Raw genomic sequence first — 14,107 nt, 5'->3', positions numbered from 1 at the left:
CGATCCATGCCAACCAGACCAGACCAGACGAATCGAGTAGAGTTGTAACAAAGTACTCCGTAGTGCAGACAGGTAAGTAAATGCGATGCAGAGAGTCCAACAGATTATACAGCCACCGAGATAACCGCCCACCAGATGCTATGCTATGCTCATGCTAATTCTAATAAACAACATCATGCCGTGCCGTCCCATGCAGTCGACCGTCCATCCATGCATGCCTGTGCCCATGAATGCCGCTCAAGCACCTAGGCGAGGTGGTATCCGTAGCTCAGGGGAAGGAAGAACAAGAGACCTTTCCCCAGGCCAAGACCACCGTCGACTCCCACACTAGCTCGTGGCAGTGTCCAGGGAGGCATGACCCTGTAGCCTGGCCTGGTCTGTCCGGCTGCAAGAGCCAGACCAGGGGGCGACATAGTCTGTGTGACGGGATGCGTGTGTAGCCAGGGGACAGGCAGACGGACAGACAAGACCTGCAGAGCCTGAAGCGGGGGATCGCCAAACGAAATTACCGATGGTCCCCGACAAGACAGGCAAGCAGACAAGAAAAAAAAGAATAATAATAGAAAGGGAAAAAAAATGACAAAAGTGCCGGCCAACTCCGCTCCAACATGATCATGGTGGAATGCTGATGATGCGAGATAAAAAAGAAAGAATTAAAAAAAAAAAAAAAAAAACACTTTTGAGCGCCGGGGAAGTGTCCCGTCAGCAAGAGAGCCCCTCCCAAGATACAACATGAACCACCAAAAGCCAACCGAAACACACAAAAAGGAAGGAAAATTGTGGAATAAAAAAACAAGCCCACTTCGAGCACCGCGTGCTGTGCTTCCTTCAGTGCCAAGTGGGAACTCGACAAAACTAGGAACCGGGAACTGGCAGCGCCATGTCTCGCTCCCTCCCAGATTGGACAGGCGAGCAAAGAAAGACAAGACAGGACAAGACAAGACAAGAGGACCCAGCAAGTAAGGGCCTTGGCTGAACCCCTGCTCGTGCCTGTACCTGTACTTGGATGCAGTGTAGTGCAGCGCAGTGCAGTAACCCCGACTTGCAAACCCCGCAAAAGGGCCTGCAATCGTGATCAATCCTGCCCCGACCGCCTCGCCCAATCCCCGTCGCATGTCTGCCCGGCGCCGCGGTTGTGACACGCTCACCAACTGGCCTAGCCCCCCCGCAGGCCATCTCCCGCCATTCAGCTCGGCCTGTGCTACCACACCAGTCAGCCTGCTGCCAGCCTCACGGCGTTCACGCAGGCTGCCATGGCTGCGGATGACAGGCCCCGACTGACGGCTCAAGATGCCATACGTTGAAGCATGGTTCGCGTCCATCTCATCTGCCTACCATGGGTGTCACAAGCTCGATGCTCTTGGGTCGAGAGTAGGTGCCAGGGTGGCGTGAAGGCAGAGGCCGGTCCATTCCCGCCGAAGTCACATCGTAGGTGTATGCGCCGCTACCCGCGCCGTAGTAGCCGCCGTCGTACGTTGAGGAAAAGTACGCCGCAGAAGGTCGCCCGTACGAGCTGTGCGGGCTGGTCGCTGCGCTGCGACTAAAAGGCCACAGGTTGGTCGAGCTGCCCGTCGGGGACGGAGGGCTAGGCGGCCGGACGTTGAGGGACCGGAGCGCCGAGATGGCCGAAGTGTGTTGGTAAGCCGACGCTCCGGCCCCTGGGGTCGCCGGTGGGGAGCTCAGCAGCATCGAGCTGGGTCGCGAGGGCGATGCCCGCGGGATGATGTCCTTGGGCTCGGGGTTGCCCGCCGTGTAGAATGGATAGTTGGCCGACGCGTAATGGCGGACCGACGAGGCTGGTTGTGACGTCGAAGTCTGATCAACCCTTCGACAACTGTAGCAGTCATAATTAGCATCGTCCGGGACTCACGGGGGGATCGAGGTCCACCGCTGAGTGGGTTCGTAACCTACCTGTCGGAGCAGTACAGGAACATGTCATCGCGAGGGATGAATTGCTTTTCGCACGTCATGCTATCGTATCGTCAGCAAACTCACTCATTGGAGGGGTTTCTAGAACGAATCCCGTCGCCCTCCGGTCCTCGGGCTCTCTCTGATGCCAGGGGCTGTGCTTGGTTCCTGAGCATGACGGCATTGCGACTGCCAGGGCAAAAAGCAAGGAACCCTCAGAGGAGGAACCCAATCCGGAAAGTCGACGACGAGGAAAATTCCTGGGATGACGTGAGACGTACCAGAACTGCGGGAAGCTCTCCCTCTCGTCTTCCCAGGACTCTGTCCGCTCTCGTTCACGTTCGCGCTGGCTTCGGCCGAGTTTCTGCGGAGTGTGTCGCCGAGTCATGACAGGCCGCTTATACTTTGAAGGGTCGGTTGCTGTGACAGCCTTTCGCACGTCTGTTGATGATGCGTTGGGGAGGCCGTGACCAGACTTTTTCCGGCTGTGATGCATTTTGTGTGTGTGTGTGTGTGTGTGTGTGAAAGTGTTGAGGAAGAGGAGAAGTGAGAGACTGATAGAGGACGACACCTCAATCGAGAGGGGGGGAAGGGTGATATGATATGAGGCCCGGTGAAGGATAGCCGACGAGAAGGGTCGACAAGGTACTTGGCTTGGTACCGCCTGTAAACCAGTGGACGGTACCAAATTTTAGGGCAATTGGAGCCGCTGGGGTCGGGTGGGAAACCGCCTCTCCAGTAACGGATGGTTCGACTGCGGGGGGGCCCTTATCGTGGACACTAGACTGCAGATTTCCCCTTTCTCCCTGATTTGATCAAAGAAGGGAGCACGGGGGGAACAAAGATATGGTTGCAAAAAAATTTTCTTGTCCTTGTCCGTGTCTGGAACAATTCGAGAATTGTGTGATGCCAGGGTAACTCGGGGTGGCAAATTGTGGTCGGGGCCGCGTGCAGGGACGATAGGACAACAAATTCCCCGAGAACGGTTGCGGATCGAGACGGACGGGTAGAAAAGACGTTGGACTGATTGATCCTCAGGGTAGAGATATGATAGTCGGACAAAAAAATTTAGTAATAAACGTAGGGCAAGATTTGTTCGGCGAGATATCCCAGATGGGCGAGTAAAAGACGGGATCGTCGCACGGGTTGTTTTAGGCTCAATAACGACTTGGGGAAGCCCCGGTGGGTGATCTTTTTTAAACTCCCGGATCTCGATGAGTGAAAAATTCCTTCACAACGAATCCACTTCACGAGAGACAGACTCGACTTTGCGTCGCCGTTAAGGCACCACAGGCGAGAATAGAGATGCGCAAACGTGGAGACGAGGCTCAAGCTATGTCTGATTCGGCCGCCGTAAGAAGCGGTATGGACTGTTCAAGCGTTGAGTTGCAAGGACAATGCCAGGGACCAAAAGAGGCCGAACGTCCAAGTGTCGTGTAAGTCGAAATTTAGGCGACGGGGCCGGGTGGTAGTCGAAAGGGGCGCTCTTGTTAGCGCTGGTTGGTGATGTTGGTTCGCTGGGGGAGCGTGGAGACAGGACGACTAGGTTCGAAGGTGCTGTAGCGAGGGAGAAGAGGGAAGAGGAATTGTCTCTATTGTATGCCTCTGGTGATGGTGATGGCGGTACGCAATCGTCGTTCTGGATGATTCAATGCAACCAGACTCAAGGTAGGCGAAGTCGGGGCACGCGAGTCTTAAGTATCAAGCTGGGGCACCTGTCAGTCACCTGGGATGGTGACTCGCTCGACAGGTTGTCGTGATTGAGTGAGTGAGCGAGGAGCCGAAAGCGGAGATGGGACGCCCGCAACAAGTCAGCCAATGACCCGCCGCAATCGACACTGCGAGCTGCGACTATCGGATTGCGCGAGAGCTGGGACAGGGTTGGGCCGAGGATCCTCTCAGGGTGCCCAGTTGGTTGCTAGTCCTCTGACAAGGGGACTTGCAGGGTCGCGGCAGGGACTGGTCCGAACAACAGGCGGGAAACCTGCAATTATGGGCTTGTCGAAAAGTCGGAGACTTCTTGTGACCCTTTTTTTGGTGGATTGGGATCCCGCTGGGGATTCGTTGCTCTACAGTGGCGTGGTGTGGAGAGGATGTGTCAGTTGGGATGCAGAAACGGAAACGTGAGGCCTTGGTGCTTGAGCGTGAGCGGCTGGCCAGTGTGTCGGTAGACGCGTGCGTATGTCAAGGGCGTCGATTGTGAGGATGAGGGTGTCTCAAGCTGACTGATACGATGTCCGCAGACGTCGTCACGCTATCAACAGGCTGATTTCTGAGCCATCAACGAGTGAGAGAAGGCAGCAGCAGTGTGCGGACAGGCTGGAGCTTGTATATAATGAATGGTAACTGGTTCTTTCGAAACGATGCAATAGCAACAGTACTCAGCTCAAGAGTGAGTGGGAAGAGGACGGATGATATCTAGGTTGAAAAGGTGAGGATGGAGTAGGTAGCTTGACCACAGACCAACCACCTTGAACCTGGACGGGGTCTGGGGAATGGGGTTCTCTTTTGTATCTTCTCGCAACCGTGATAGATAGCGATCCATCCTGATACGCGTGCGGCACCAGGGTTGCATTATCAGACGTGCGAACCAGGTACACGTCGATGCGAACTTGAGCAACAAGGGGACCTTTGGGATACCTGGCGTCCCTAGCGCAGCTACGGCACATGATAGCGTCGCTCGGACACGATGGTGTTTGGAGGGGAATCGAAGAGACGTATCTCGTCATCATCATGTCGGCGAATGAGCACCGTACGCACCGTACGCACCGTACCGCACCGTGACTTGCGCAAGCTCCGAGGAGAGCAAGAGCATGATCCCTTGGAATCTAGCTGCGCCGTGCAGCCGCGTATCAGCAGCGACCGCAGCCAGCGAGCAGCAGCTCGTGCATGTTCCTCTCCGCTCATCCCGATCGGAGCTAGAGGATATGGATGGATCACGGAACGGACGAATGTCAGGGACGCATCCACCGGCCATCGGGGCGTGGATTGGAGGTTCAACACATTGTAGGAGGGGGTGTGCATCTCTGTTGATGATCTCCAAGGGTCCAGGTGTGATGGATGGATGGGAAACCTGTGTGTGGGTTCGCCCCGAGGATGGAGCTCCCAAGACCGGGAAGAGATGGCCTCAAGGGTCGCCCGCCAAAAGTCTTGGTTGATTTGATAGTGGTGGTTTGGTCCGTCATCATTCATGCCATGGGGTAGGTGTTGTAAGGTGGGCAGGTGACGATGGGACGCGGTGCTCTGTCGCAATGCCTCTTTGGTGACGATGCAGGAGCAGCCACCATCGCGCCTGCCTACAGAGTACCTAGCTCCAGCGACTAGCAATCAAGGTAGGGGCCCCTCCATCTGCCGCCCGTGGCCCACCTGAGGAGGCACTGGGCACTGGGGGCGCCTGCTTTCTCCACCGGGGCGCGCCTGCCTGGGGACCTGCTGCTGCTTGCTGCTGCTTGCTGGCCGCCGCCGTCAGGCACAGGGAAGAAGGAAGGAGGGGCCGCTGTATGGAAGTCACTGAGAAGCACCTGCCCTGGAGTTTTTAGCGGTCCTGGAATGGAAGTCTACATGTACCTGGGTAGGTAGGTACCTCCTGCCAACTGCCAACCAGCGGTGGTCGTCTCATCCACCCCGCCGAGCACGTTTCGCCGTCTTGCGGTGCGTGTTGCTGGCTTACTCTTGCGTCTTTGCGACGCCATTACGCAACAAAACTCAGTTTCTGGCAACCAGGGGTGCCATCGTTTCAATGGATTGATCTTTGCACACCGTCTCTTTCTCAACCGGGTTCCAGTTCTGTTCCAATGTTTCTCCCGAAAGCTTCGTCTGCGGGCCGTCACAATCTTGTTCCTGTGTGTGTGTGTCTGTGTGTGTATGTGCGGGAAGCAAAGGCCGCTAACTCGGGAAAAAAAAGGGTGTGGTTGACAAGCGTGTTACTATGATGTGCATCATTGTTTGCAGACACAGACCTTGATATCCAGTTGGTGGTGCACGCGAAGGGGCAAGAAAAAGTCCGAAGAAGAAGAAAGGAAAGGGAACAAAGGAGAGGTCGTACGGGGCCTATCAAACCAGCCCCGTGGGCAACTGATTCACCCGTAGCCGCATGGGCACCACATGGGAGGGACGGATGGGGCGGGGATTTTTTCCGCTTTGTTGACGATGATCCATGTGGATTGCTTGGAATGAATGGAGGTGAAGGATAGGACAAGATGGGGATACATGATATGTAGATTGCGTACGAGGTTGCTCCCAAGATCCATCAATCCTTGAGCCCATGTGGATGAGCCCGTGCTCCAGTGCATGAGTTTTCCTGGACAGACAATGGATGCAATATCCAGCCAAACCCACAGATTTCAAGCCTCCATCACCAAATCTCCACCATCAACAAATTCCCACCAACATGCCTACAGTAATGTACCTAGCTACGCGGACGACGTGCGTACCTCCGGACGGTCGACGCACCTCGTGTCCGGTCACGGCCGCAGCGAGCGACTGCCGACTGGATTGACTGACTCCGGACATTACATCACCGCACATATGGGGTGCCCCCTCTCCAAGCCCATTGTCCTTCTCATGACAACTACTCCGCTACTTTGTAGTTACGGTATCACTCCGTCCAGGACAAGAACCGAGGTGGGGTTCGGTTCCTTTTCTCTCTTCCCTCTGGAGCAAGGGTTCTCTATCTCTGGTCGTATCTCAATCCTCCATCGGATGCGGTGGAAACCTTGTAGGAGTTCTTCCCCCTGACTCCGTTGAACATTGCCGACATGGCATGGGCATGACAACGGTTGAATTGGCTTGCGGGGCCGGTCCAAGCAAACCTCCCCGGCGATGGAGCCAAGTTGACACTGGAAGCGGGGAAGGGAAGGGAAGGGAAAGGGAAACATTGGATCCGTCCATTGAAAGCGCCAACAGCTTTCGGCCCCAGAAAAGCCAAGCTCGCGACGCCATCGAACGCCGGGCCGACGACGATGCGACTTGGACTTCAGGGAAGTGAAGCCAACGATTCAGTTGAGTCAAGTGCCACCGACGACTCGCTTGTGTTTGTTGTTCTGGTCCCTTTTTTATCCTCGGTCCAACGGGCATGTCTGATTCGTTCCCCCGCTTGTGAAATCCCATGAGCTGCGCTGCACCCTGACGACAATCATCCATGAGAGGATAGAGGATAGAGGGCATCAGGGTCGCGGGCGCGTGGGAGCCAGCGTGGGGGTTCCCATCCCAATGCCAATGCCTGCACCCACACCTCCTCTTTGCTTTGTGTCTGGGGTTCCATCAGCTCCAGCTCCCCTGGGTTGCGTTTCGAGCAGTTATTTCCGTCCGTCCAGTCTGATTCGGCTGGCTCGCGTCCAAATCTGGGGCAGATGACAGGAATGGCCTGATGAGAGGAGAAAAGAAAGGACGACTGCAACTGTCATGACTATCAAAAGGCGGGCTTCCGTCCAGTTTGTGATGTGTCTGAAACACTGCGACGATAATGCGCCCAGAAATGTCCCTTCCAATGTGCAGGGTTTGTTTCTCTCTCGCTTTTGACGCCGTCTCAAACCTGGCGGTTTGAGCCTTGTCCGTGTGTCTGTCCATGAGGGTTGAGGACGACCCTCCATCAAGGTCCGGGAGCTACCTAAATGTCATTGACTCTAGCTTCTAATTCGTCCTCCCTTGAACTCTTTTCAATCTGCCAATTCCCCGTCCCCCGCCCGGCTCATGTAGGGACCCGTCGGGGTTCTCGCTTCATGTTGGAAGGCCTCCACTTGCGGCTCAGCAACAGCCCACGAACTCGGGTTGCGGAGCCTCTCTTGTCGACAAAGAAGAAAAGAAAACAGAAAATTTCATAACGGTTCCGAAAGTAGCTTGAATCCAGGGGTTTTCCCTGGGCCTAGTCCTCTAGATCCATGATCCTAGAGCTCGTGGTCATGGCTTCAGTCACATCATCTGTGCTCACGGGCCAATCGTTCTCGCACGCTTGGTCGGGTTCGCTTATTTCACCATCGAAGGGATGGCCCTCGTCTGACTGACTCGGATATCTTCGGTGTAAAAGCCCTCCAGTGACGATCCAGGGCCAATCTTCAACACCGCGCCCAGTGACGATGGTTTCGCCAGCTAACGGACCAAGACTGCCATCTCAGGCAAGGGCTGTGAGTCTGGGCCTGTTCCCTGCTGCCGAGAGGTCGGGCAGGCATGTACTCCGTAGGGTCTAGGTAGGCTAAGCTACGGATAGGGTCTGGACGATTATCGTCAATATCTGGCTGGCAACCAGCATGAGGCCAAGATAAGGCCTCAAATGCGCTCTACGCGCCGGAATTTCACGACACCTCACCAACCGACAGCCGCAGGACCTGACCTATTCTCGCACAGTAAATGATGTGATGTCGTTTATTGATACGAGTATAGTCAGTCAGTCAGTCAATGTCCGCTGGTAGTGGAGTTGACTCGCCTGATGCGTGCTTTCGGCATTCAACCCCTTGCCTCCAGCGGCGTCAATATATGGATTAGACATCAAAAGAAGCAACATCTGTTTGATCCATCTTCCGTCCGCCCACTTCACACACGCATGTCGTGCATCACCTCAACGCCCTCTCCCCACTCGATGCTACCCTTCTTTCTCCCCTGCCTACACAGTTACAGCTACCCTGAGATGCCCTCTCGCCACATCTCGCCATGCCCTCCCTCTGGCGTCGTCGAGAGAGATGTGCCTGAGAGAAACCACCTGACCCGTCGCGTGTGTTGTTCTAGACTAGAGGAAGAAGAGGGGTTGCACCGTTTTGCCTGCCCTGAGCGAACGGCAGATGCTGCAGATGTCGTGTCGTGTCAGATGCATCAAACCTCCCGTTTCGATACTGCGCTTCTACGGCTGAGCTCAGCTCAGCTTATCGCGACCGAGGCCATCCAATATCTTATCCAGACCCCCCCGTCCATGCCAATGTCCATATTAATGCCCGGTTCAATCTCTAGCTGGAGCTCTCCCCTCCGGGTAAACAACCTCGTGATCGCTTATCTTCCCTCTCGATTCAGTCTCCAGCATGCCTCGTCTGTGCTTATTGCCTGCCCGGTGATTTGATTATCTGGCTGATCTGCTTTCCCCCTCCACACCACATCAACTGATATCTTGCCGCCCCCATCTTGACTCCACGCTCGGCGATCAAGGGACCAAAAAGCAAGAGCACGCGCCACGGCCGAACTCAATGGGGTAAACCAGTCGATCCATCCATCGGTCGTTGCTTAACTAAACCGCCGCGCGTTCGACTATCCTATCCTATCGCCGAAGATTCCCGAGACCGAACCCAGATCGACATGTTCATCGTTGAATCCGTCTCTTTGGCGAGTCGTCATCGTGAGCGTTAAACTCGGCAGTTGTCTAGATCCTCAGCTAGTCAACCCCATCATCAACTCCCCACGCTGACGTCTCTGGTCACTCTGCCTCGTCACACCATTCGCTGCCTGCATTCACTCACCTTGAGACGCAGCCTTGCGGATACCGCGGCCTTACCCCAGAGCCACGAATCCCCTCAGACACGGCCAATCCCCACAGCCAAGACCCAGAGACGATGGCATCATCCCCGGCGGCTCTGTTGACGTCTATGTCCTAGGCGTGGAGCCGCATCGCGTCAGTTGAATGTGCTATGGCGAGTCGACACTAGTAGTCGACTACAGGGTTCGATGCTCAGATTGACGCCAACATAAAACTCGTAGCAATTCTAGGCTTCTATGGGGTGATGACATGAAAATTGACTCAAAACTTTGCAGCTGAAAGATGTTCTCGCCTCGTCATAAAGTCAAGCAATGGTGTCAATAACTCAACAACGACGCAACCTTTCGACAAGGGCACCACCCTATCCTCTACGCCTGCAGTGCCTGGCGGCAATGTCACCCCAACTCAAAAGTTGATGTTCTACCTTTTTCGCTCGTATTTCGCAATTGTTCCTGCAGTTCATGCAACTCATACCCTACATCTCCTCGGACCTCCGGGACCTGTGTCACCTCAACAGTGAGAAATGACAACAAGACTTGCAGGCGGTGAATGATTGATGGGAATATCTCGAACCGGACCATGCCTCCTTTGATCTTCGCTATGTGCTAGAAAATATGACACGGGCCGTGCTAGAATCATTGCGTTGAACACTCTATCCTGCTGCTGGTCTCTATTAGACTGGATGAGTTGGGAGCGGAAGATAACCACTCATGCTTATGGTCACACAAACGATTAGGCACGAGACCATAGCTCATGGAGAATCATGGTGACACGTTCTAGCCCGCCTTCTGGATGTTCTGACACGGCAGCTACCCTCCTCTAGGACTTGAGCGGTGTCAACTTGATGCCTGGAAGTCGAGATTGGGAGGTCAGGGGACATCCCAATGGAACGGAAATGGATCTATTCGGCATCCTTGGACACCGGCTTTATTGCCAAGTATACCTTGCTATTGTGAGTGAACCTCAGTAATGTTATCTCCTGTATAAAATTCATCCCCATGCTGAGTTATCAGCTAGAGAGGCATTCATTTGCATAAATGCCTGCTAAGCCGGTGTGTCAAATGCGTACTACCCTTCTCAGAGGTACAATGGAGTTCACTCGGATGACTGGCTCCTGAACGACTGTCAGACTTAACCACGCTGCACTGTCGTGCTTGAGTGAGGATCAATGAGTGGTGGTCTTTCAGACCGAGAATGGTTGCTCATACGATTGCCACTCATTGCCGAGCGCAGCACTAGGATCAGTATCGACATAAAATTCGTACTCGTAGACCTCAAGGTAAGAGGCCTTCGCGAGATAGTCAGCTTACTCGCATTGTTTACCTGACGATAGCACACTAGTGACATGGCACGACCACCATACGAGCAAACAGCGAGCGTAACGTATGCCGAGTTACAAAAGACCAGTTCCGTTTCGCGAGAATCCATGGATTCCATTCATATGCACGGTTTACACGGAAATGGGAACTCGACAAGATGGTAGTTTCAGCTCGAGTTTCGGCATTACGATGGTGTCTGCCATCTCACTGACACACTGAAGCTATCCAAAAGAGCCACTACATCAGCGGCATTGATATTACACATGTATGCTAAACCCCTGGCTCTAAAAAGGAGAGCATGAGCCACGGGAAAAAAATGGTATCCCGACAAAGTCCGTTCGCTGCCAAGTCGTTGTCGTTCCGACTCCAAGTACTCCATAATTCCTTTTCCTTCATTCCTTCACCGAGTCGCTATAATGAAGGGTTTGAGCGTCAAGCTCGGTAGTGTACGCAAAGAAAATTCCACGTCTCTCATTATCCGATACCCCCTGTTATGGGTGGTAGTATGTCTGATGGACCGGTTCTCCCGGGACCTGTGGTGTCCGTCTGTCGGTCGCCAGTTCATGTGGTGTGCCAGTTGGAAAGTATCCAGGCTCAGTCTTGTTGGTTGTGTTAGATCTTATCGTGCTATCGTAGTGCGGACTTCCAGGAGAATGGCCTTGGTCCGGGACTTGCATCATGCTCACCTGCGGGATCCAGACGTTGCCATGGGCATCGAACTTGGGTTCATTGCTTCCATGCGGAGATATGTGACCTGTGTTGTCGAGGTTTTCCGAGGGCAGTTCCACTGGCGGTCCTTGGTGAGGCTGGACTGTCTGTGGTCTAGACTGGAAAGGAGGTGGGCTCGCAGGGTTAAAGGTAGACGACTGCGGGCTCCATGGGCCCGGCGAGTACTGGTTGGAGCTGACCGAAGGATGGGCGGGATGGTGATAATCATATGGCTGTGACATGGCCTGTTGAGACCCGGTGCGGGTGTTTCGTCGTCGATGTCGTCGAACGAGGCAGAAGACGCCGACGAGAGCAGCAATAACAGCAACTGCTCCGCCGACGGCAATACCAACAATAGCCCCAGTTGAGAGCTTATCACTCGATCCACCGTTACCACCCTCACCCGGTATCTCTCGTGATGGGGTTCGCGAGGCGACTGATGCCTTTCTCGTCATGAGGGCGTTGAGGTCATCATGGTCAAAGCCACCTGCCGGCTTCGTCTTGGTTGCTCCGCCATCCTTGTTCCCTCCCACGACCTTGATGACATCTGTCGGGACAACATATTTTGTCTTGTCGGGTTCGTAGAGCGCCCAAGGGGCCTTGTTCTCGTTCTGTCTGCCCAGGTCCATGAGGTGCAGGCCCCATTGATCCGGGACATCGCACACGTCGTTGAGCGGGAAGAAGCCACCGTGGACAAACATCTGAGCCTCGTTGACGACGTTGCAGGTAAAGCTGTGATGGGGGAAGCTTCCGGTCTTGTTAGTATCGGTGGGATACATCCTGATCCACTCAAAGGTCGGCAGCGTCAAGATGTAGATATCGTCAAAGCCGATGCTGCCCTCTTCCTCACCGGCGCCTCCATAGAGGTAGCTGAAAACCATCAGCCTCCAGATCAGTTGATCCCAACAGGAGGGTACTTACATGTTGTATGAGGATTGGTCTTCCACCCATGTAACGCCTGCGCAGAATCGTCGTCGCACTTCGGGAACATTGCCAGTCGCGTTTTGGGCATAAAACTTTCCGCTCAAGACGTCGTATAGCATGATCTCTTCCATCGGTTGTGCTTCCCAACTGTCGTTTCCAGTCGTCCGGATTCCACCAAAGTAGACGAGCATGCCGCCGTCTCCGACCGGGACGTAAACCATCACGCCCTCTGCTCGGCCTATATCGTCGGGTCCAGTACTGTTCGTCCACCTCTCAGAGTCCATCTCATATCGGAGGAGGTAGGACGTCGGCACTTCGGGTGCATCTCCCCAATCCGGGACAGTCGCATTGTTCATCCATCCTCCGTAGTAGTAGGCCTCGCCTCGACTTGGGATGGAGACGCCAGCTCCGTAGCTCAGTCCGACGATGTCGTTGTCCCTAGGGGACCCGAGATTCTGCCACAGATTGTTGATGATATCGTATTGGTAGAGATCGAAATCCCATGGTGTCTCGTCATAGAACTCGCCGCCAAAGAGATAGATATACTTGTTAACATCATCAGGCCAGAAGATGCCACCACTGACGTCAGGAATTGTCGAGTTCTTGCTGAGATTGGCATACGGTTGAGGCATGCCCGAGCTAGCGACAGCGCTCAGGTCATGATAGATAAAGTAGGGGTCTGGGTTATCGCGTTAATAGCTTCTTCCCAAAGAAGCATCTTGGCCGAGATCCAAGATTGCCAAGACAAGCGGATCGACATACTGGAGAAATTCTCTGGTGTTCCAGAACCACCATCATATGTGACCAAACCTCCTCCAATGTATAGCTTGTTGTCGACTACAGCGCTCTGGTGACCCCATCGTCGACAAAAGTTGTTTATCGGATCCCGTTGTTGAACCGCGACATTGACGTGGAAAGCAAGGAGTGCCAGCCCCAGCACCACCAATCGCTCGTGTAGTCGGCCGGTCGGAGACAGTGAGATCCACATCATGGTTTTTACCGCGACGTAGCATACATGCTCTCCGAGGATACGCGTCGATCACCAGTCGCTCCGGGTACCTGAGGAAGGCGATGTAATTCCAGACGGCCGAGATACTCGAAATCTTCAATGTTCCGTGGGTGGTGACGAAGAAAGGAAAAAGTTGACAGTGAAACAGGCTCGTAAGCATAAGCAACAAGCAAGCCAGACGACGGACGCACGGTGATCATGGGCAGGGGAGCCCCAGCTGCCAGGAGGGAGCGCAACGGCAGATGAGAGTGGCGGAGGCGGCATCCGGGGCTGTCCATGTGTGTGGTCCAGACTCGCGCCAGACTCCCGTTGCCCGACGCCTCGGATTGGAGGTCCACTGTGCTGTGTGTGAGAGCGCCATGAGACGAACAACTCAGCAACAAGGCACTGCCTTGGAAAATCGGACGGCGAGGGGATGGCTGCATGCATGCGCCTTGCCATCCACTCAATTCACTTCACTTCGCCCACACAGCCAGCGGCTCAGCGCCCAGCGGCTCCCGTGTTCCTGCTACAGTACAGTACGAGGCCGCGGGTGTGGTGAGACGAGATGCCATGTCTAGCACTGCGTGTGCGACAGGCTTGGCTGCTAGTCCACTCCTTGGCCATCTTGATTCGCACAGGGCTGGGAGCTGGACGCAGCTAGGCAGGCCAGCAGATGAAGACCTGCCAATCCGCGTTGCGGGCGTCCCTTTCAGCTCGTAGGGTCGACCAAGCTCGACGCCGTCCTAGCTCAGAGTCGCTCACAGGGCTGAATGGGGTGACACCCACTTCCTGTTGGGCTTG

The 14,107-nt window shown here is 54.7% G+C and overlaps 2 protein-coding genes across 2 annotated transcripts; both read right to left on the bottom strand.

Annotated features, from left to right (window-relative positions):
• Window positions 1-1,323: 1,323 nt before the first annotated feature.
• Window positions 1,324-2,404, bottom strand: LRP88_09853 (uncharacterized protein; the record flags this gene model as incomplete). The annotated part of the gene is made up of 3 exons (XM_083246329.1): window positions 1,324-1,825; window positions 1,912-1,971; window positions 2,190-2,404. The coding sequence occupies 3 exons, from the start codon at window positions 2,402-2,404 to the stop codon at window positions 1,324-1,326; spliced, it is 777 nt and encodes a 258-aa protein (XP_083097442.1).
• An 8,770-nt stretch (window positions 2,405-11,174) lies between these two features.
• LRP88_09852 (Kelch repeat-containing protein) lies at window positions 11,175-13,303 on the bottom strand (the record flags this gene model as incomplete). Its single annotated transcript, XM_083246328.1, has 3 exons — window positions 11,175-12,261; window positions 12,313-12,994; window positions 13,078-13,303. 3 exons carry the CDS (start codon window positions 13,301-13,303, stop codon window positions 11,175-11,177), a joined length of 1,995 nt encoding a protein of 664 aa, XP_083097441.1.
• Window positions 13,304-14,107: the final 804 nt, after the last annotated feature.

Source organism: Fusarium phalaenopsidis (assembly GCF_050370095.1).
Source record: "Fusarium phalaenopsidis strain FUZ10S chromosome Unknown contig_32304, whole genome shotgun sequence".
NCBI classification, from domain to species: domain Eukaryota; kingdom Fungi; phylum Ascomycota; class Sordariomycetes; order Hypocreales; family Nectriaceae; genus Fusarium; species Fusarium phalaenopsidis.
The sequence above is the reverse complement of the archived record's forward strand: the minus strand, read 5'-3'. Positions and strand labels throughout refer to the sequence as shown.